At 37.8% G+C, this 23316-nt stretch overlaps 1 protein-coding gene across 2 annotated transcripts in view; it reads right to left on the bottom strand.

The window, feature by feature from the left end:
- Positions 1-1003: 1003 nt before the first annotated feature.
- dhx15 (DEAH (Asp-Glu-Ala-His) box helicase 15) overlaps positions 1004-23316 on the bottom strand; it is a 37716-nt gene continuing 15403 nt past the window's right edge. For both annotated transcript variants that reach the window (XM_026268325.1, XM_026268324.1), the window contains exons 6-14: positions 22345-22512; positions 14486-14572; positions 14063-14212; positions 13756-13864; positions 9150-9341; positions 7170-7292; positions 3230-3420; positions 1643-1812; positions 1004-1529 (exon numbers count right to left, since the gene is read on the bottom strand). In XM_026268325.1, the coding sequence (XP_026124110.1) occupies positions 1412-1529; positions 1643-1812; positions 3230-3420; positions 7170-7292; positions 9150-9341; positions 13756-13864; positions 14063-14212; positions 14486-14572; positions 22345-22512 (1308 nt within the window). In that variant the 3' untranslated portion in view covers positions 1004-1411. The remainder of the gene's footprint in view (positions 1530-1642; positions 1813-3229; positions 3421-7169; positions 7293-9149; positions 9342-13755; positions 13865-14062; positions 14213-14485; positions 14573-22344; positions 22513-23316) is intronic.

The following is a 23316-nucleotide window of genomic DNA, read 5'->3' as shown; positions in this document are numbered from 1 at the left end:
AGGTGTCTCAGAGTGCATCAGGTTTTCCTCCAGGATTTCCCCGTGTTTCGCTCCATTGATTTCATCCGCTACACCCCACAATCCTTCGAGGATCTGCCGCAGAACTTCATCATCGCCCTTCACGGTCAGGTTTCATGGTGCATTCGCAATGATGCACAAAAATTGGTGAACAGCAAACATGGCATTTAGTTTGATGGCCAAAAGCTCAATTTTGGTCCCATCAGACCAGAGGCTCTTCTTCCATCTGGCTTCAGAGTCTTCCTCATGCCTTCTGGCGAACTACAGCAGAGATGTCATATGACATTTTCAAGCCGCTTCTCTTGGTCACTCTTCCATAAAGCTGTGACTGCTGCACCTAGATGACAGTTGTCTCTCCGAAGCTTGTAACTCCTTCACTGGTCTCCGGTGTCCTTCTTGCATGGCCAATACTACTACTTTTATTAGACTCAATTATTTGATTTTATTATATCGATGTGTTCCAGAAAGGTGGGGAAGAGAGAAGAAACAATGTGCGGTATGTGGAAAATAATCTTTTTTATTTATTTATTATTATTACTACCTTAAACCATGTAAACACATTGTATTACACTAAATACACAAAATAATGTTATTTTTAGCATCGTCTTATGACCCCTTTAAGTATGTGTATTAAGAAATCAGACAAAAAAAAGGAAACTGTTGGAATCCTAAATTGGGTGATTAAAAAATTAATGCGGTTAAACACATGCAATTAACCTCATAAATGAACACATTAACACGACTGCCCTCATCTCAACCCTAACAAAGATGACCACTCTTGTACTACTTCAAAAATGTATTAAGCAATTTACAGAAATAATGGCAGAGCAGAACTTGCATCCAATATGTCTACCCAAACTATTAATAAACTTTATTTTGATAAATGCAAGCTCCTAAGCTTTGAATGCATTTGTGCAATTTAGGTCCTCCTCGTAAGTTAACCATTTATATAAAAGTCAACAAAAAGAATGAACTTGAGCATGACTGATATCAAGGTATTTTATTACTGAAGTGAAAGCTCCTTCACAGAATAAACAGGGACTTTTCTACTCAATAACATAGAAGGAAGATTTTAATGTCGATAAGGAATGTCAACATCCAAATGAATGCTCATGCAAAAACAGTTGGTGTTTATCCCTGTTAAGCATTTGCTCCCAACCAATCCTTAGAGCCTAGAGTGACCAATTAAACAATATGCTTTCGCCAGGTGCCAAAACACGCGGCGGAGCCGGGAGCAAACAGTTATAAAAAAAAAAAATTATATCTTGATGACAAATCAAAACAGAAAATGAAACAGACAAAAACCTAACGTCGACGTGTGACAATGTACAACTTCAGAAGCATTGCACAGCTCATAATTCAAAACGCACAGTCCTTACACCGTTGCGCATGTTTAGTATTGAGAGTACTCCTTGGTTTGAAGTTTAGCGACGATGCGCTCCAGTTGCCTCTTAGCCTCGCATTGAGGGAAGTTGCTCATTTCGTAGTATCCTGGAGCGATTTTCACCAGCCTGAAGGATGAGAAGATACGCAGAATGTTTGCTTGGTTTTTGCTTTCTTTGTTGCAGAAGTATTTGCCAACAATGCACAATCAAATTCTAAGCATTTGCACGTTTTATCTTACCATTCGGGTTTGATATCAGTGCAGGTGCGGATGTAGTTCTTGGTGGTCAGCACAAACTCGTTATAGAGAACCCACTCGGGCTTGTGGTCCAGTACGGTGGAAGGGTGCAACTGGACCACCTGGTTGTCCTTCACTGTGAGATAGTGGCCGGTGCGCTCCAGGTGAGCAACCTGATAACACCAGAGACGCAAATTAAGAAATAAATCAACCACAAGCAAACCAAACGCATATGCGCCCATTTCTTCAGACACCGTAAGGATGTCGAGATTAACCTGGGTAATCAGTCTCAATAAATGGCCGACTCAAATAGAGACACTGGCAATAGAGCGCCCAGTAATTCGTACACTAAGGCGCAAATTTGTCTCATTGGTAAAGGTTAATGTTGACAAATATTTCAATATTAATGGAGTGATTCAACTAGTCAGGTCACTTGTTTCAGGAACCCCCTCCCGGAGAGCGACTCGATAAAAAACGTCATTTATTTACGCTATGCAGGACCAAAATTACTGTGATTTCTTATGTGCATTTAAACGGTCACACTTTGATAGAAAGCCATGCATTATATTAGCAAGCTTCAGTGATCCTGTTTTCCCAACAGACACTGTAACTTTTAATTAAGACAGAGAAATCAAGCTTTGCTTTGAAACTAGATGCAGTTTAGTTTAAGATTAAGAAAAATAGAGCTGACTAAGAATTAACTTAAGTTATATGATCACTCTATGCTGTTTTATCATACTATATTCATGGTCAAAGGGTGTTACTGTCTTGACAACCCTTCTGATTCTAGTAAATTAATTTAGATAAATTGGTGTAGGATTTTATTTGAAACCATTTTCACATCAGAAAAGGCTAAAAAATATTGCGTTTAAACTATGGAAACAAAAAATGAAAGGTAATCACTAACTTTTCTTCCTTGCAATTTTAGGTATATCTCTCACAGAAAAAACAACTGAATTATAAGATAAAACTTAATAACACAAGCCTTTTTCCCTCAGAATTTCAAGAAACTTCAAAGTCCAAATTGTGAGATAAAAAGGTTGCAATTACCTTTATTTTTATCCAGTGGCAGAAACAGGCTTCCACAAGTAACAAACTTAAACTTTGTAGTAGAATTTTCTAAAAATACACTCCAATAAATATTTTCATGAAAATGTTATGTAAATTTAAGAGGTGTGCTTCATATATTGAACATTTTAATTCAGCTGGAACACTACACTGACCAATCAGCATCCAGAACTGGTTTTATATTACTGTCTTCAGGCAATCTCTAAACTTGTATAACCACAGTCAGTGCATATTTATCAAGATCAGTTCAAGTGACCCACAAGGCCACATCCATTTTCTGTTGATATGCCAACACATTATATTTTAGGCCTCTGGGTTGACGACATTTCCACAGGATAAAGAGAGGAATATCGCAGTGGACATCACAATTTACCATAAAGCACATCTCTGTGCGCAGTAACATTCAGGAGGATCCACAATCACACACATTACAGATCACTCTGAATCAAAACCTTGGCAAAACCAGGACTTGAGCATACTGGGGTGTTTTTGTTCAGTAGTTTATATTTTTGGCAAACGCACCTGCATGAAGAAGCCTGTGACGAGAGCGCGGCGGATGTTGATGTAATAGTCTCGGCTGGTGAACTCTGTGCTGCGTCGCGGCAGGTTGAAGCGGTCCATGATGCGTGAGAGCTGCTGCCGCACGTTATCAGCTGACATCAGCGAGCGGTAGTTAACGAAGTTATCATAGCACCACTGCACCGCCTCGTGGTCTTGAAACAGAAAGGTTTTACATTAAAACCAGCTTAAGAGCAACATGCAAGCAAAAGAGTTTCTAAACAGGTCTCCCAAACTCTTCTCCACTTATCTGCTCCTGGAAGACCAAACATATTGCCAATCTCACGTTGAGTAAATGTTGTCAGGATGTTCAAACTAAAAGAACTTTCACAAGCACCTCAAAACTGTTTCTGCTTTCAAACAAATCAACCTTCAAATGGAACCATGAACTTTACTGTTGAGTACTAAGAATGCAAAAAATATTGTGATACCGAAAACATACCGGTTATTGGCCCATGCAGTTATTTAGCTGGAAGAAACATATTCCTCAAGGAATTAGCATTGTATAGAGCAATTTAAAGAGCTAATTTTCACTAAACATCGGTAAAAACATTGCTAAAGTTTATTACAAAGACAATACAGGTCAAGAAAAAAAACAAACAAACAAACAAACTGATTTCTTTATTTCTAGTTATGTCCTGGAATTATAAAGTACATAAAGTTTAGACCATTTTTCTAATAATAGCAAAAATGCAAAGCTTGCAATGGCTCCATATCAAAATATAGAGCCTGTAAAACTATTTATGCAAGTTATTATTGTAGTTTTATTAGTTAAAGAATAATTACCACATGGTTTAAAATACGCTTTTGATACTGCTTATGAATAGTGTTTAATTGGTCATTTAATGAAATTTCCTTATTTTCATAACTGTATCCAAACTGGTTGGAATATATTTTCCAAATACATGTGTGCTGAATTGTCAACAAAATTTGCCACCCTGAAAGGCCAGCGCTGCATTTTTGCAATGTTTTTCCTAGTTACACCCCAATTCTGCCAAAATGGAATGGATTTTAAAACTAAAGCTGTCCAAAAAGACATGCTAAAGGGTGAAAAGAAAAAAATATATATGAATGTCAATGCAACTATCTAAGCTCTAATTCAATTATGTTATTCAACGGTTATTCAATGTAATTTTAAATTAATTCCAAGATTACAGATAATAAATAATGATTAGTTATAGACAGGGTTCTAAATTAACACTTACTAGTTAAGTGTTAATTAAAACTTACTAGCCAGTTTGGCTGGTGACGCATGACATGAGGCTCTGTTCTCGGTCATTTATCCCCCTGGCAGCACTTCCTACATTTCCCATGAACACTATGCTGTAATCCTACCTGATGACGTTTCATATGCTCATTGGCTGCACGCAGTTTGCAGTGAAACCAGCGCGAAAAAACATGGAAAGGAATAGAGCGTCCATCAGAAAACACAAGGAAGAAGAACGATTGGAGCCAGATCATGGATCATACACTGAAAGAGGAGGGAGTTAGCTATTAAAGAAAAAAATTAAGATTAAACTAAATGCGGCGGTGATTGAGACAGATTTCTGGGGGCGAAAAGAGGAACGAGGCAGGGGATTGAGGATATTACGCAGCCCTGCACGTCACCTGTAGGAGAAAAAAAATCAATCTGTGACGGCGGTTTTGCAATCCGTCCCCTCAGTTTATAAACCGTTCTCACAAATTCATAAACTTTTCCCTCGGTTAAGCAAACCGTACCCACGGATTAACAAACCGTGCCCACGAATTCCCAAACCGTGCGCTCAGATTTTGTAAACCGTACTGTCAGTTTATGAATCCGTACACACAAATTCATAATCCGTGCACACGCTTTCGCAATCCGTTCCCTGTTTATTAAACATTATTTTTCATAGTATCCAATGAGTCTTTGAGCGTATTTTACATTAATCACCAATAGGATAAGACACAGCCGGCTGTGTGTTATGGCCAAAAAAATAAACGCTAAAAAGAAGAAAATAAGGGTAAAAAGCAAAACAAAACAAATAATATGCCGGTTATGTTTTCATTCCTTTTCTCTCTAACTGAATGCAATGTTATTTTTGGCCTCATTATTTAATAATAACATTAACAGTGAAACATGCATCTAACTCAGGCAGGTGGGGTGGATGGAGCTTAGTATAATAAAATCAGAAAAATAAGTCTTCATGCATATTAAGAAAGAATTGTACACAAGCATTTACAAAACTGTCAAAGTTTATTTAAAAATAAAGCAATTCATGAATTATTTTCTTGTATTTATTTAGCCTACAAATTAAAATTATAAAAATAACTATTTTTATCATTATTATATATTATATTATATATTATATATTATTATACAGATAAGAATCTTTTATCCAAAACAATTTACAACCGAGGAAAAAATTACTCCAGGGTTAGTCACAATGCCAGGTTTATTGTACAATAATAATCAAGTGCTATTATAAGATTATTCCTTGATTATTATTAAACCTATTCCACATAATAATATTCAATAAAACTGTATGTTAACAGGAGCTTGCTGCATGAATCCGTGAGTACGGTTTACAGATCCGTGGGAACGGATTGTGAAAGCGTGCGCATGGATTATGAATTTGTGGGTACGGATTCAAAAACCGATGGTACGGTTTACAAAATCTGTGCGCACTGATTGGATATTCGTCCGTATGCTCCGTATGATATCGACAGAGAAACAAAGAAAATAAAATGTAATGCCAAATGGCTGACGGGTCATGAATGGCTTGTGTTTGATCACAAGAATGTCATAATTTTTTGTCAGGATTGCCGCATGTAAGTTACGTGAAAGAAAAAAAAAAAAACCAAGCAATTTCGTGGTGGGAACTAATCATTTTAAATTTGAGTCAGTTTATATTTTGTTGTATGCATTGTACTTTGTGTTTTTCATGCCAACAATGTTAATAAAATGATCAAATTCATTCAGTGGCACTCATCATTTGTTATTTTTACCGAAAAAAAAAAAATTGCTAGTGGAAATTCTGATTAGAAAGTTACCAGCCACATTGGCTGGTCATCAAAAAAGTTAATTTAGAACCCTGGTTATAGGTATTTATTCACAACTTACCGTATTTTCCAGACTATAAGTCGCACTTCATAGTTTGGCTGGTCCTGCGACTTATAGTCAGGTGCGACTTATCAAAATTAATTTGACATGAACCGAGAGAAATGAACCAAGAGAAAACATTACCATCTCCAGCTGCAAGAGGGCGCTCTATGCTGCTCAGTGCTCCTGTAACCTACACTTAACGGCATAGAGTGCCCTCTCGCGGCTGTAGACGGTAATGTTTTCTCTTGGGTTCTTGGTTCTAAATAAATGCAACTAATAGTCCAGTGCGACTTATACATGTTTTTTTTCCTCGTCATGATGTATTTTTGGACTGATGCGACTTATACTCAGGTGCGACTTACAGTCCGAAAAATATGGTACATTAAAAACAGTACAATCCAATAAAATGTTGTTTCATAATCATTTTAAATCATTAAGACCTATTGGTTTAGGACTAATATTAATAATGCTTCAAAAGAAATGTGTTAATCTGTCAAGTGTTGATGCACAATACAACAGATTAACATAGTTCTTTGAATGGTGAATTAGAAAAGTCTTTAGCAATGACTTTTAGATAAAACCAGTGAGGTGCGAGAAAACCCATGAGAGTTTCGAAGAAAACATGGAAGCTGACATGACGTATTAACTGTACGCAAGTCGCTGTGCCTTACAGAACAGTTTTAATAGCACCGATTTTGATGAAACCAATTAAGATTTTTGGCCACCTACAAAAACAACCTGAAATGTGTTATAATTTAGCGATTTAGGCAATTAGGCTAATTAAAAACAGGTGAAGGCAATCACAAGATGCTAGTGTGTGTGTGTGTAATGTATACATACTCTGTTTGAAGGCGTGGTAGACGTTGAGCAAGGTCAGGTGGTCCCCGTCGATGTGGGCGAACCTCATTTTGGACTCGTCGGCTGCCTTCTTAGCTTCGGTGGGCCGCACAAAGCACTGTGGGACTAAACAAGGTTGGTATGGGCCCCAACATAGCCGCCCATAGGGATGAGTCAAGCGTTCACCCAGACAGGACACAAGGCCTAGTTCTGAGGCTAGAGCACGGCACAGGGTACGCTATACCAAACGGTAGGATGGGGTGGGGGGGGTAGACGCTTCTCTCTGCTTTTGACTTGTCTTTCTGGAAGAGAGGAACTGCGGCTGTGCAAATTAAGTTACACTTGGGGTCTTATATTATTCTGGGAGTCACTCGATTGATGTTACGTGTGTTCATTTACAAAGCATGCCCTCAAAATACTTAGGCCTGAATTTAGGATGTATGCATCTGAACTTTAGTGTGTTGAAGGAAACTTCAAAGTCATTATCCGCTTGTTAGGTCATGGTGCAAAGAATGCTGTTTCCGGGTCCAAGCCTCTACTCCTTTTATTTCAAAAGTACTGTCTCAACAGCTGTTTATGAGCACTAATTATTCAAATGATACATTAAACCCATTTGCACAGGATAGCTATGTACCTTTAATAGAAAATAAGATTTTTAAACTTTAAAATAATGAATCAACAATATGAATCAGTGTGTTTTTGCGTTTTGTGATTATTCAATTTATGAAGGTGCTGTATTTTTTTTAATGCCATGTCAGGGGCAAGGCAATCTTTATGGCGAAAACAGAATAGCAACACTCATAATTAAGAAGATATGAGACATCTAAGGTTAACACTAGGAAAAAACAAAAACAAAAGAAAAACTAATACAATTAGGTGATACTTTTTAAATGTATCAGTTAAACATCTCTGAGTAATATCATTATGAAGGTGCTGTAAACTGAAACTTTATGGTCTAACTGTACAATTGTCATATTTTGCAGAACTGCAATTTGGATATTATATAATACTGTATATATAAAAATTGATCATTTCATTTATTTCAACAAGTTTGTGAATGCAGATACTACATCAATTGCATCTGACTGGTTTCCACACTGACACACTTTGCAGTGACTTTCATTTTAGTTTAAGTCTAATACAATCCGAAGTGACTTGATCACACCATATTACCCATCGAATAAAATTACTATGATGCATATTTACCAATCATTCATCAATAAAATGGTTAAGAAATGTAAAGTTATACAGATTTCTGTACTCAAATAACAGCATACCATATGCAAATATTTTCAAAATGTGTTTAATCAAATTGCTTAGAATCACCTGCAAACCATTACATTAATTTAAATACATAAGCATGGTTACCTTTTGGCTAGCTGTTGAACAAGCAATATTTAATTAGCTGAAATGTAGGTATATACTAAATCTGGTTACTGTGACTGATAAATATGCATCACATTAAGTTTCTAGATTGAAATTCTAGATGCAATTCAAAAACAAATCTTACATTTAGACCTAAATACATTTTCAGTGTGATTAGGAATAAGTGAGGCTCAAATGTTTATGAGTTTAGGTTATACTATACACGTTCTGATGATTTACTCGGGTCAGATCAGACTGATGGACAAAGCCTAAACCTCTAAAGCACTAGTAAGCGATCGTATCCTATGTCCCTCTCTCCCCCACCCCTCTGCATCAGACATTTAATAGCTTCAAGCTCCATTCTGATTTGGCAGTCCAACAGTGTGCCACATAAAGACACTGGACTGGTTGTGCACTTCCTTTGAGAGTCGTTCTAGATAATGGCTTCAGCCAAGCAGCTAGAAGCATAAGCAGATTGTTTGTTTATGCAACCATTATAACGAACTTGGTTGGCAACTTGAAATTATGCATATGTTGACAAAACATTTTTTCTCTGCTAATTGATAATGAGTGAGCTACAAAGAATTAATATTTCATATTCCACTAGCCTTATACTACCTGATAGCATTGCGGTGATGGAGAGGATCTCATTGGAGCAGTTGAAGTCGCAGCTGGCGATGACCATCTTGGCGAGCTGGGGGTCGAGAGGGAACTCAGCCATCATGGAGCCCAGCTCCGTCAGGTCACCGTCGTCATTCAGCGCCGCCAGATAGTTCAACAGCTCCAGGGCTCGCATCAGCGTTTCAGGAGCTGGCAGAAAAAATATATTACGATACATGAAATTGAAAAGTGAATCTAAATAAGAAAATACTACGAGAGCTTACGGGCATTCAGAGTAAAAGCATGTAATATTAAGACGGAGAAAAAAGATTTTGGGGGAAGTGTTTTGTTGATGACGATAATTAGACAATATTTAGTTTAACAGTGTGTTTAGTGAGTGTTGGTTTAGGCCTGGTGTGGGGCCTGGCGCCCAATTACTTCCCTTATTAAAATGTATGTCATTTTAAGTGAAGTTTTACATTAAATTAAATAATTATCAAAATTAAATACATTAATAAAATTACAGTTCCATTAACAATTAATGAAACATTTAAAAATATGTATATATTAAGTGCCAGTGAGGGACAGAAAGTCTCTGTATTAATGAGTAAGTCACTGAGTCATTCATTCAATCAGTTTGTTCAAAATCGCTGATTCATGAAGAAACAAAGTATGTGACTGTGGGCCCGTCCCAAAACCCACACCTGCAGTCTTGGCAGCACCTGAGACAAACACCTAAGAGGAGCAAGTGTGGGTAATGGGACAGTCCCACAGTCACAAACTTTGTTTCTTCATGAATTAAAGAATTCTGTAACACTTTAACGACCAATTTTCACTTTTAACTAGTTGCTTATTAGCATGCATATTACTAGCACATTGGCTGACTGTTTATTGTTACTTAGAAAGAACATGTTGCCTTAAGGCTGGTTCACACGGCAGGATAATTGGGCCGATTTTAGCCCCGATTCAGCCCTTCCGACAATTTTAGGATGCTCCGATTATCGTAAAATAATCTGATCAAATATTCCTGCCGTGTGTGGTGTGTTAAGACTAATCTCCTCTGCTCGGAAGAATGTCGGGACCGCTCCGATCTCAAATCGGGGATATCCAACATGTTGGATTTATTTTGCCCGATTTCTTCTCGTGTGTGGTGTCCCCCGAGGACAAACAATCACGCAGCCTGTGGACTGTGGGTGTAGCCAATCAGAAAGCGAGGTGACGAGGCAGTGATAGTACCGGGAAACAAAATCAAAACAGCCGGCGTATATAATATAACAAATACAAATAAAGTCGATGGGCATAACTACATCCACAACTGCAGTCCACCAGAGTACATGGAAACTAATATATGAACGTTTATTTCAACGGTTATTAATCTGTGTAGTACGTAACAACATTTCTATGAGATAAAACAACAACTTATCTCCATATCATGATATAGCAAGTATAGTCCATGCTCGCGTCGTCTCCACCTCTTTGACCATCGCCTTTTCTTATTTTTCTTATGTTTTTTTCCCCGTTAAAAACAAAGCACAAACTATGGCCACTGCATCCTCTTTGTCCGCCATGATTGTTTACTCTAAAGTCACGTTTGATCTCGAGGGATTTTGCGAGATTTCCCGTCTGACCTGGGAATGCTCGGGAGTCAAATCGGTTCGTGTGTGATGTGTTGATATTGCCGTGTGGCTGCACACCACACACGGAGCGACCAAAACTGTTAGACCCGTGATTTTTTATCGCCGTGTGTGGGGTCTCTCAGGTTTGGAAAATCTGCCGACAATTTTAAAATCGTCCCGTGTGAACCAGGCATTATTCTGCATAACCATATTTTAGATCCCTTAATCCACCCCATACACCTAAACTTCACAACAACCTTGTTAAATATTAATAAGCAGTAAAGCAGGAGCTTGAGGCAAAAGTCACAGTTAATTGTTAACAGTGAGAATTGGTCCCCAACTAAAGATGTGACCAAGGATTCCCTATGCATTCAGGTTTATTTCACTTCTGAAATAACTTCATAGTTTAATATTAAAATTTTTATTTCATACATTTATAAAATTGCATTATTTTTGCGTATATAGTTTTTCAAATCTAACCCAAAGCATGAGGAAAAGTTATTGTTATACTTGTCTTAGATACCTTATTTAAAACAAAAATGGACATAATGAAAGCCATTTTCTTGCTGTGAAACACATTGTGGCCGTGGTCTCCTGGACAACTAACTTTTAATTCAAGACAAAGGGGGCTAATTTTTCATCTGACATGCAAGTAGTTCCAAACAGCAGCGCACTAATTCAATTATAGGGAGGAAACTCTACTTAATGCATCAACACTGGTCACACACCAACAAATTCAATTACTGACCTTTAGCTCTAGAGAGTTTGGCTCTAATGACCAGTTGCATGTTAACTGAAAATTAGCATTGCCTAAGGTTTGGAGGAGTTTGCTGAATAAGATGAAAGACTGTGGCTGTCTTTATCAAGGAGTCAGGAAAACTTAATAAAAAAAATAAAAAAAAGAGCAGCGGTCAGTCTGTTATTATGAATGAGTATTGATCTGGTTTATCAGACATACTTTTTCTATTTATTGTGAAAGGGTGTTGCATTACTCAAGCTAAAGCAAGTAATATGTTTGAGGTACAAATTAAGTATAGGTGCCATGCAGTGAACTCAGCTGGAAAAAGTAATTTATTCATGTGGACAACACATCAGAAATGAACTATAGCAGGGAATGTGCCGGTGTTAACTGAAGGCAAAATCAATGAGAGAGAAAGCTTAAGGTATGTATTAGCAAGAATTTGGCTAATTTCACCAGGCAAATGGCTTCCATTGTCTTCATCCAGCAATACAAATCCCTGCTTCTTTTTTCATTTGCGTGTCTGATTGAGTGCATTTAAGTTATTTCTATATTTATAAAGATAAAAATAAGACTTCAAACTATTTTTAAGCTGGTGAAAATACTAGTGTTCTATTAATTTAATTGAAACGCAACGATAGGTTAAGAGGCGGTCACACTGCACTTTTTGTTCCATTGACTTCCATTCATACGCAAGCAATACGTCATACTGGAAACGCAACCCCGTATGAAAAGTTTAGCATTTCACTGCATTGCAAAGTTTAAACTTATTGAACACTGACCTGCAAATTCGCATTACGTGAAACGTGACCTAACAGCATGACCTCACAACTGAATTATTAGCTTGTATATATTTACATTTTAGTTGTGTTCAATTTAAGTTTTTAAAAAGATGTCATATTACAACTGTTGCAAACAATTTTGACGTGCTCAAAGTCTAGTGTGACCTCGGCTTTAGGAAGCAGACAGCTTATAAACAGGTTCCAACATTTTTAAGCCAATTTTAAAGCTCTTTTAAGGTCATGAACCTTTCAGAAAAGAAGATGAGCCAATCACATGAAAAAGTTCCAGTCGTTGCCATTCAGCGGTTACAAGTCTGGCCATCATGCACTTTTAATGAACGTCCACATCAGTCTTTCCTACTGCATAAAAGCAATTACATGATCAAAGCAAAGCTAGACTCAGAAATATCAGTCAATTTAGGAACGGCAGTGTCCAGTTACTTTTTTACCCAAGCTGCACCAGATACTCCAAAATGACCCGGACTATCTATGCATGATACTAAAAGAACTAAACAGATTTTGGCATTTCGGAAGAAAATGTGAATACCAAGCATTTTTACAAAAATGTACTTAAACACTCAGAACATCTAACCATTTTTACAGAAATATAAGTATGCGTGTGTTTTACAGATATATATGTATGCGTGAGAAAAGTAGGCAAGATTTGGGCCATGTGACTTCATCACAGCTGGTTTACTGGAATGCTCTGTTGCTTAGTTACGTGCATTCCATCGCCAGTTAAACGGCCCTGTCAATCATCTTGTCACGGTTAACATCTTCAACATTTAGTTTTTTTAATTTCCTACTGTATTGGAGAGAAATGTAGAGGCATGCTGATCTGCTAGTCACGTGTCTTTCATACCGAGAACACTGGGTTTACATAATGACCCATTTTAAAAGTTAATGACCAAACATATTTTTATAAACTTCTTTACTGAACCGCCAGTCATGTTTATTTGTAATCGAATCCACATCAAATCAGTGGCTAATATTAGCAGTGTGTGCAAGGATCTGAATTTTTACTGGAAAAACTAAAACATCCAGGTTTACACATTCATTTCACCTGACCTTGATTTGGAACACACCGATTCTATTTTCAAATACCAATTAGAGTGGCTAGTATGCCAATTGGAATGCAGCTTTTTATAAGTGCTTTTAACAGTGTTGCTATGGTGTTCTCAACACTTTTAACATGTTGCTATATGGTTGCTATTGATTTCTGAGTAAATTGCTGGAACCAAAAAAAAAAAAAAGAAATACACACCGAAATTTTAATTCCCAAAGAAATAGGATAAACTTTCACAGACAAGAAAGTGCTGGTTTGTGTTTTTAATATGTACTTAATACTACAGGCTTTAAACTATGGTCATATTAATGTTGTGTTAACTAACAGCTTTTTCTCCCTGTATTCTGTTGATTTAGCAAAATCTTCTGCTGAAGTCTACTGCAGATATAGATATTGATAAAAGTATTTGTAAAACTCATACCTGGTGGGTCCATGAAGTCAAAGTGCACTAGATCATCTATACCAAGCTTCTTGAGCTGTAGCACCACAGAGCCCAAATTTGACCTGAGTATCTCAGGGTATGTGTTGTCCTGACAGAAGAAGGGAGGACACAGAAAGAAAAAGAAAAATTTAGATGGAAATTTGCCTTGTTCTATATACAAAAAGGAGGCTAGGAGTGACCAAAAGACTTGAAGGAACCAGGGTCACCTGCTGATCGACCAAAACACGATCCAACCAATTTCACTGGCGTATAATAAAATCAAAATGCATGCATTGGTTTCACAAACCTGCATCTCAGTCTTGTAGGCCTTCTCAGTGTAGAGTCGGAAGCACTTTCCTGGGCGCGTACGTCCAGCACGGCCGGCTCTCTGCTGGGCCGAAGCCTTACTAATAGCTGTTACGAGCAGCGACTCAACTCGAATGCGAGGGTTATACACCTGTGCGACGAAAAGGAAAGAGCTGTGTAAATAATAAATGCACACCATTGCACCACAGCAATATGCCAAAGAGAAGCCATCCTTCATCTCTGACTGGACTACATGTATGACAGCAGCAGCTGGGCTAGGGAAATGTCAGCAGAATAAATAACTAGCTTTTCCATCTCCAGTCGCTGTCAGAGCCCCGCCACTGGGTTTATCTGGGGATTTCAGAGGCAAGAGAAACAGATGATGGGGCGAGATTAGACAAGTGAGGCAGAGGAGAGGACTAACCTTTTGCTTGGCAAAGCCAGGATCAATTACAAACACCACGCCATCGATGGTCAGAGACGTCTCAGCAATGTTTGTAGAAACCACAACCTACAAGAGCAAAGACAATACGATCAAAAGATCAAATTGACCAGACAGCTTGTATCACACGCAAAAAAGCACCTTAAAAACAAACAAAACAGCCCATCCTCAATTCTTCATTTTTCAATAATTTAACCATACATTTGCATGTTCACATATTGATACATCACTGAACTGTCACATTAACATGCAGGTAAACTAATTAAATATTTATACTTTAGTGTTTGATAAATAATGAACTATCAATTCACAAACCCATTGCAGTTCTTGTATTAAATCCAGTTTAAGAACCTCTGGTTTAATGTAATGTTTAATGCATTTAAGGATTAAAAAAGAGAATAGCCTATATTTTCTTTGTCTTCGCCTGTCTGTCTTACACTCAATAGTAAGTTTAAAACACATTAGATAAAACGCAATCTGAAAGTAAATAAAAAAAGCAGTCACAGTACATTACCCAAAATTAGTAACCTAGATCATGTTACTTAACTACAGTGTATCATGTAATGTGTAAAAAAAGTAATTGATTACAATTTGTAAGTAATGTACCCAGCTCTGGTTGCACATACTATTCTGGTCCAAAATTTGCATCATGCACACTGTACGCTGAACCTCGTGTACAAGTAAAAACCAAAGTATACTGTGGCCTTTAGCTTAGTCCATTTTTGCCACATTTCAAAAAATATCTTAAGATTACACTTTAGATTAGGGATGCACCGATCATGATTTTTCATGGCCGATTCCGATACCGATTTTTTTACAAGCAAACTGGCCAATTCCAATACCCAATTTTTTTTATTTTTTTTATTTTAAGCAACAAACAAGAAAGAAGGAAAGTGTGCATAAACAAGATATTTGGTATTTAATAGGCCAAACTTGCTTTTGGCTTTTGAAAACAATAACTGTAACCATCTGAAATTAACAGCAGTAACTGCACAATAAGTAGCCTACAATTCAATACAAACATAGATGGTACAGACATCAGCATTTAGCTTCTGTTTTTGAATTGGGTTGAAACTACAGAGAACTGGCCTTAACTAAAAGATTAACTGTTATGTGAAATTAAAGGCAATAACTGCATAGTTCTACAATCCAAACACCACAATCAACACACATTCAACAAGAGGTTTCTTAATCAGCATTCAGTATTTTAGTTTTTAAATTTGGTTTTAAATTAAAAAAGGTCTTTACCAGTGAGACTAAATAAAAGTATGCTATATAAATACATTTCCCAAAATGTTAAAATCAAATAATGTTGGTGCGAATAAATAAAGATGCAAAGTGTTTCATTCATCCAATAAAAAAAAAAAAAATAGGGTAATGATCCACATCTATATTTTTTTTTGCTTGAGCCAATTAAAAATAAATAACTTATTGTCTCAAGTAATCCGTGTGCTACAGCAGGTGATTTTTAAATCAATTTAAGTCTATGTAATTTTAAGGTAAAATAAAAATAATCATCCTAATGCAGAATTTATGTTTATTTCTGGCTTTTCAAATGTGTATGCAAAAAAAAACAAAAAAAAAACTTTGTTTTGTCACAGTTTAGTCCGTTTCGTTTCTCATCCAACACGTGAGAAGTTGAGCTGAACATCTCTTCACTGTCTAATCCTGTTCAGGGCGCGGACCGGTACAGTATACGCTCCGGCAGCTTCAGTGCGCAGGAAAGACTCTTATTTGTGCGCCAGTACAACAACGGCTGATCGCTTCCTGCTATCTGTGCCTCAGACATCAAACTCAGCATTTCCAGTACTGATCGGCTGCCTGTGTCCTGCGGACAGATTTCGAAATACTTCCACACAAACGACACAGCGAACGATTACAATGTAGTCTGTGCACGCGAGCGAACTTCCGGAAAAATTGGCCGGAAAAAGACCAAAAACCGGCCAATTGCCGATCGCGTATTTTAAGCAAAAACCGGCCGGTTCCATTGATTTATGGCCGGTCAACCGGTGCATCCCTACTTTAGATATCACTTTAACCAAGCTGCACAATGTGAGACATCATTCATGCCAGTTGCACACGTAGTGGAGGACAAGTGATGTTGAATATTTAGCCTAATGGGTTTATTCAAATCTCTAACCTCTCTACACCAGCAGGGTGGCTTTTTTAGCACATTTCATTGGTGATTAGACAGTTCTGCGCTGCTCTGGGCAAACCAAAAATCAAATTAAAAGGAAAAAGTTCTGTGGTAAATGGAGAGGGGTGAAAAAAGGCACAAAAAAATCAGTGTGAATTAAATCCTTAAAGACACTTCAGTGAGCTGTCTCAAGCTGGAAGACTAATACAACCCAACAGGGGAGTAAGGCAACAGTTGCTGCAATCAAGTCAAATCGGGAGTGTGCCGGCTGAGCCGCACTGCTTTCCGCCGAGCAGCCCGTCCAGACACATTACTACTACTCTTTTTGGCGGAAAGATACATGTCTGTGCACAGCATGCAGCCATCTTCCCCTCCCTAGAGATGCCCACCTCTAAGAAACTCCATTATTCATGCCAAGTCTCGCTCCTTCACTCTCTCTGTCCCTTTACAGTACAGGTGGCCTTATTCATATGTGCTAGTGACATATTAAATCATCTTTGAGCCAGAGACCATGGACCATCTTCGATTTGCTGTGATGATACAATACAAGAAGCTTCGGAAGAGCTTTATAACATTGCATAGGGAAGGGTTTCTTCTTGGCCAAGTCCAAAAGAGCAAAATGGGGTTCATGAATCTCAGGACGAGAAACATCCGAGTCAAGTCAAAGGTAGCACAGAGTCTCTCATTAATTGAAAAGTTTGCCTTGTGTAGTGTTCTTGAAACAATGAGCAACCAACGGAGCTGTAGCTGGATGTGATCGATGGACAGACAACTATGGAGGTGTGAGATGCACATTTGCAGATAACAATGGTTTTGCATGTTTTTGAATGCTAATAAAGTTAATGTAGCAAAAGCAGCTACAGATCTTCTCTTTAATGTAGAGCGAGGACTTGGTTCTGTGCATCGGTTGTTGATTGGATGGAGGCAGATCTGAGTGTGAGCCTGCAGTCAATCGTAATAAAGGAATGGAGTAGTAAATGGCTGGAAAAGTCTGGTATGTGTCAACAAAAAGACTGCCGATTCATTGGAAGTTTGAGTTGAGCGAAAACTGTAAAAGCAAAACAAATGCACGGATAAATCGATTCAAAAAGATCAATAACATGCATTTAGAAAATGGATAGGAAAACTTGCCATTTCGTGCTAACTTAGGATTTGAAAAGTATCCTAATTGAAATAACCCGGTTAACAAACAGATAGACAAATACGCTTCCCTTGAAACGGAGAGAATTTTTTCAAATATCTTACAGTAATACACAATCTGTGCTTTAATTCATGCCTCCAGCAGAAACAAGCTCCAAAGTTTAATTAAATGGGTTAGGCTTGTTTAAACACCCTAAGTGCTTTGGCAAGCTCTACCAAGAAGTTTTTGCAGTGTAAATTTTAAATTTCAGAAAACTTCCAGGCCCCTATTACTAACAGAAAACAAACAAAACTCATATTTCATGTAATTCAGCCTCCTGAAATACCTCGGAGGCATTTAAATCCTACTTTTATAAATGGATTTCTCCTCAGCCACAAATGTTTGGCTTGGTTTGGTAATGCAGCAGAGGGTCTATTCATGAAGCCTTTGACCTGATGTAATTCAGCTGCTGAAAAGAATCATCTGCCTATATATTCATGGAAAGGCTGGGAGAATTCACTGAAAAAAGGCCATCTGGAGTCTGGAGACTGAGGGCTACGACCCAATGCCCACAGAGCGTGCTCTTAACAGACCACTGAATGACAGCAGGGTCCGGAGCTTTTCAGACAGACGATAAAAAGAAATGAGGGTTCCTAACCAGTCTGCATCCTTTCAGAAAATAGGACCACCTGGGAAAGACCTTTGAGATGAAATGTATTCCAGAGCGGTAGCCATGGAAATTATCGAAAGGTGAGCACCGTTGGAATGAATTGCACAGCAAAAACACTAAATGCATTACCAGTACTTAGTCATAGTTGTTGAACCGTGAGGTGTTGAGAAATTGCATCTTTTAGGAGGCAATGATCCGTGTGCAAGTTGTCTGAAAAAAAAGGTGGGCTGACCGAACAAGGCTAATACCAGCAACATTTCACTTGAATAAGCGCAATTTCAAATCTCTAATTCAATGTTCTTTTTGTGTTAAGGCAGACACATACACTATAGGTCGAAAGAAGAAAAAAAACTAAAACAGTAATGGTTAAAATATTATCACAATTAAAGCAATTGTTTTAAATTTTAACAATTCTAAAATGAAATGTATTTCTGTGATGCAAAGCTAAATTTATCATCATTATAACTCCAATCTTCAATGTCACATGATCCTTCAGAAATCACTCTAATATGCTGACCTGTGCTTAATTATTAATATTAGTTCTTATTAAAGTTGAAAACAGTTTTTACTGCTTAATATTACCGTGAAAGACAACTTTTTCATTACTCTTCGTTAAACAGAAACTTAGTTTGAAACAAATGTTACTTTTGATCAATTCATTGCTTCCTTGAAATAAAATTATTTTTCTTTACGTCACTCTTGAATTGTAGTGTATTACAGTTTCCATAAAATATTACACAGTAAAAACTGTTTCTACATTGATCATCGATGTTTCTTGAGCAGCAAATCAGAATGATTTCTGAAGGATCATGTGACACGAAATAACTAGAGTAATTAAGCCTAAAACTCAGCTTTGATCATGGGAATAAATGACATTTTAAAATATATTTAAAAAGAAAAAAATTAATTTTAAATGGTAATACTGTATTTTTAATCAAATAACCAGTACTCCAAATTTGCAAATGTTCACCATCACTTTTTTTTTTTTTTTACATTACTGTAGCGATAAAGTTACCTTCAAATATCCATGCTATTAAATCAGATGTGCTGCAATTTAGGTAACTAGCTATAAACACGCTGACAGTTTAAGCTTGTTTTGCGAGATTCTCTTCAAACTGTTTCTCCACCACGACAGCAGTTGACCAGTCGCTCACATTTCATATTCACAAAGTTAAGCGAGACACTGCCTTCAATCACACTGAATTAAAAGTGACTATGGAAGCAATCGCAGTCACAAACAAGCCGAGACGGCTCCTGTCTGTCTAACTCTGTACTGCATGAAAAAAGACATTTCATCAGAAATATCACAATTTCATTGAACCTCTGGGTTTTAAATAGCATGAGTGGAAGGAGCTCCAAACATTATTATTATTACTGGGCTGTATCGACAACCAGTTAAAACTGATGGACTCTCCTTCAAATTAAAACAGACATGCTTTGACTTTGCTCAGAGTGGACAGTAATGTACCAAATGTTTTAGGCACAGACATGGTCTCTATCAGGTTAGATGGGTATCAAATATCCATGAAGATGACTTTCTGCCCAGACACAGTTATTAAGAAGCTAGATTTGCCATTCAATATTAAGTGTAGGTATTCATTAACGATTGTTTTAAGTGGTTAACACACACGACAGCCTCACTTTCCCTTAATTCTTCCATAACCCTCCATTCAGCACAAGGGAGATCTTTCAACATCCCAATTAACTACAGGATCAACAAGAAAGTCGCTGGCGAAATATGCCACAGTCCTCGATTTCCCTACATGTGACTGCTGAGAGTCACGTGATGTTAAATCCCATCTAATAAATCCATGCATCAGCAGTGCAGATTTGTCCTGGAGGAGGATGTGACTGCACAGGTGCGGATCTCACAATATCCACACAAACACACACACACACATCCCGTATCTTCCAAAGGTAGCTTTTATGCATCGCATTTAATACATGCCAGAGGGTGTGAAGAGTTGACAATTTTACAAGGTAATCTGAGCCTATCCTTATGTACTGCTGCCACTGAAGGACAGAAACGCAAGGTGCCAAAAAAACTAAATTCAAGACACTGTAGAGTTACCTCGTTCTCAAAAAATGACTTTACGCAAAAAAAATAAAAAAATAATAATAATTATAATATATATATATATATATATATATATATATATATATATATATATATTTTTTTTTTTTTTTTTTTTTTTTTTTCAAAAATACTACCGTTTTATTCATTTCAATACAATATCACTGATTGCAACCAAAAACAATTGTTGGGAACAGTCAGTTTCCTTGTTTTAATCAAACAGAATGATTCTGAATAATAAGCAGTTCTCAGTTCCCAACATTGGTTTGCATCACAGGGGTTGCAGCATATTCACATCAGCCCCTGTGAATCCATGTCCACTTTCATTTTCTTCTGAACAGCGCAGACAAACAGCGGCGGATGTTTGAACTTCTGAAGCAGCTTATGCCCGGGCTTACGAGTAATCAAGCCTCTGAGAAACCCAGAGCCTCTTTAAACATGGAAGTGGTCAGGGGAGAGATGAAATGACACAATGCCCTAGTGGAGGGGGATGGAGGAGGCAGATACTTGATATGTGAAGCAGGAGGATGCTGATGCTGCTCGGTACATCACGACACAAACCAGGCAGCAACTAAGCCTTCGTTTCAGCTACAAATAGAGCCATCATGTTGAAGGAACAAGAATGCGGAAATGTGCAGTTCAGTGAACGCTTGCATTCGTTCATTAGGACATCAGAAATCTCTGTCTGGCAATAATGACAAGCGGGAGCTGATTCTGTAGGGGAGCGATGACTCATTAATCAGCTCCTCATCAGATGCTCAGCTAAATGTTTGCAAACTCCTAGCCGCTGATCAGATGTGATATTCTGTGAGATCTTTGGCCAGCCACGCAGGAGTCATCAGGCTTGTTTGAGAGACGAAGAAGTGAACTGGGAGTAGAGAAAACAAGAGCGATTGCATCTGCACAACCTCCTGCTAAGAGTAACGGATGACAGATGATGAAAGACACTTTACAGTGGATGAGCTCTGATAAAACATCAAGTGAGTTTCATTTTTTTCAAAGCCAATATGCCAAAAATGCCAAACGACCATATTCAAGTCAGGAAGCAGAACAGCAAACCGTCAAAAAGCCGACTCGAGAAAAACATTACTGCTCCAACACTTTTCAAACCATCGAAGGATGAGTAATTTTCCTTTCCAAAATTAGAGAAAAGAATCATATGCTGACAAAGGCAGCATATGCTATGAGTCATTGCTTTACCAAAGCTAAAGGAAGGAAGGAGAGAAAAAAGAAAACCTTATTTCCACCATTCCTTGCTCTTCATCGTTCCCACTACTGACAGACTTTGAGTCATTCTCTCATCATCTTCTTTCTCTAAACGGACTGAAGAGGTTACTATAGCTGTGCTGATACACTCACATCAATATTTTGATTCTTTGATACCATACTTCACTGAAAAAAAGTAGTTAAAATAAATATAAAATGTTCACTACTTTTACAATAGCTACATGTAGTTTTAATGAATTAGAAGTTTTGCATGAGTGGACTTTTAATGCATGGACAAAAAGAGAGAATCCTAAAATTTGAGTTTCAACGATGAATCACAGTCTCAAGGCCATTCACACAGAATGTATCTTTGTGTCTACAAACATGAGATGCAGCGTTTAGGAATGAAGTGCAGCACAGAATGCCTCCTTCAACATGTTGCTGTCAAATAAAAAAAGTTTCCATCCCAACGTGCTACTGTAAACAAAAGCTTGAAACACTTGCTCCGCCTCCGGGATCTTTTGATTGGCTCCAAGTTCTTGAACCGACATTCTGGATTTGTTGCGGTGTAACCCTCTTAAGATCTTGTGATGATCAGGATGTATTGAGACATATGAACGATTTTAATCTTTACCTTCCTGCCGATGGCTCCGCTGGGTTTGCGGGGTGGAGGCGGCTCGAAGATCCTCTGCTGTTGCTGTGGTGGAAGCGTGGAGTACAGCGGGATGATTTTGATGTCGCCAACATCAGGGCCGAGATCGTCAATCTCACGTTTGATCCGTTTGCAGGCTTCATCGATTTCCTAGAAGGTAAAAAAGACTGATGTTAGAGACCACAGACCGAAAGCAGGTGCAACGAATGAATGTCTGGCGAGTACCAAAAGATATTTTTAGCAAGTAACTGTAACAGAATTAGGAACTGCAACATAATACAAGGAATAAATGGATGACATTTGCCAATGACATCTTTTTAAACACAAACTAGGCTCGTTGGAAAAATGTCCAAATGTCCAAAAACATACTAATACATACAATTCTCTGCAGGTTCCAGCTGGAATAAACACTGGTGGTAGCAAAACACCAACAACTTATTCCTTTTCACATGTATTATGCAGGGCTGATAGTGAAAAAAATTCCTGAGCCTGAACTTTTTTTCCTTGCCCCCCGAGAGGGTACTATGTATGCGACGCACTTTTAACACAACTTGTTGGCCCCTGGGCCCAAATATATAAACAGCCTAAGTATGTATAACCCTGATCATCATTATTGACAAGTGGCTCTTTTTTAGATATTTTCATATTTGCATTATGCCCTCAGTATTATTCAAGAAAACACAGCATTTTCTTCTCAATATGTTCAGTGCCTACATTGACCTTATTAGCCCATCTTAGTACAATCACTGGAAGTAAATGCTGCAGATGCTACAGTCATACCAAGACAGGTCAGTAAGTGCCATTACTTACGTTTGGAGTTGAGAAATATGAGACACAATTGCAAACACCTTCGCGCATGGAGCATTGCCTTAACCTGTATCAATCTATTTGACAAAGACACGAGGCCCGCCCCTTAACTACTTCTGATTGGCTCATGAGTCGTTGAGCGTTAAA

Source organism: Carassius auratus, chromosome 7, assembly GCF_003368295.1.
Source record: "Carassius auratus strain Wakin chromosome 7, ASM336829v1, whole genome shotgun sequence".
Lineage (NCBI taxonomy): Eukaryota > Metazoa > Chordata > Actinopteri > Cypriniformes > Cyprinidae > Carassius > Carassius auratus.
Note: the sequence above shows the minus strand (reverse complement) of the source record. Positions and strands in the feature narration are given on the sequence as shown.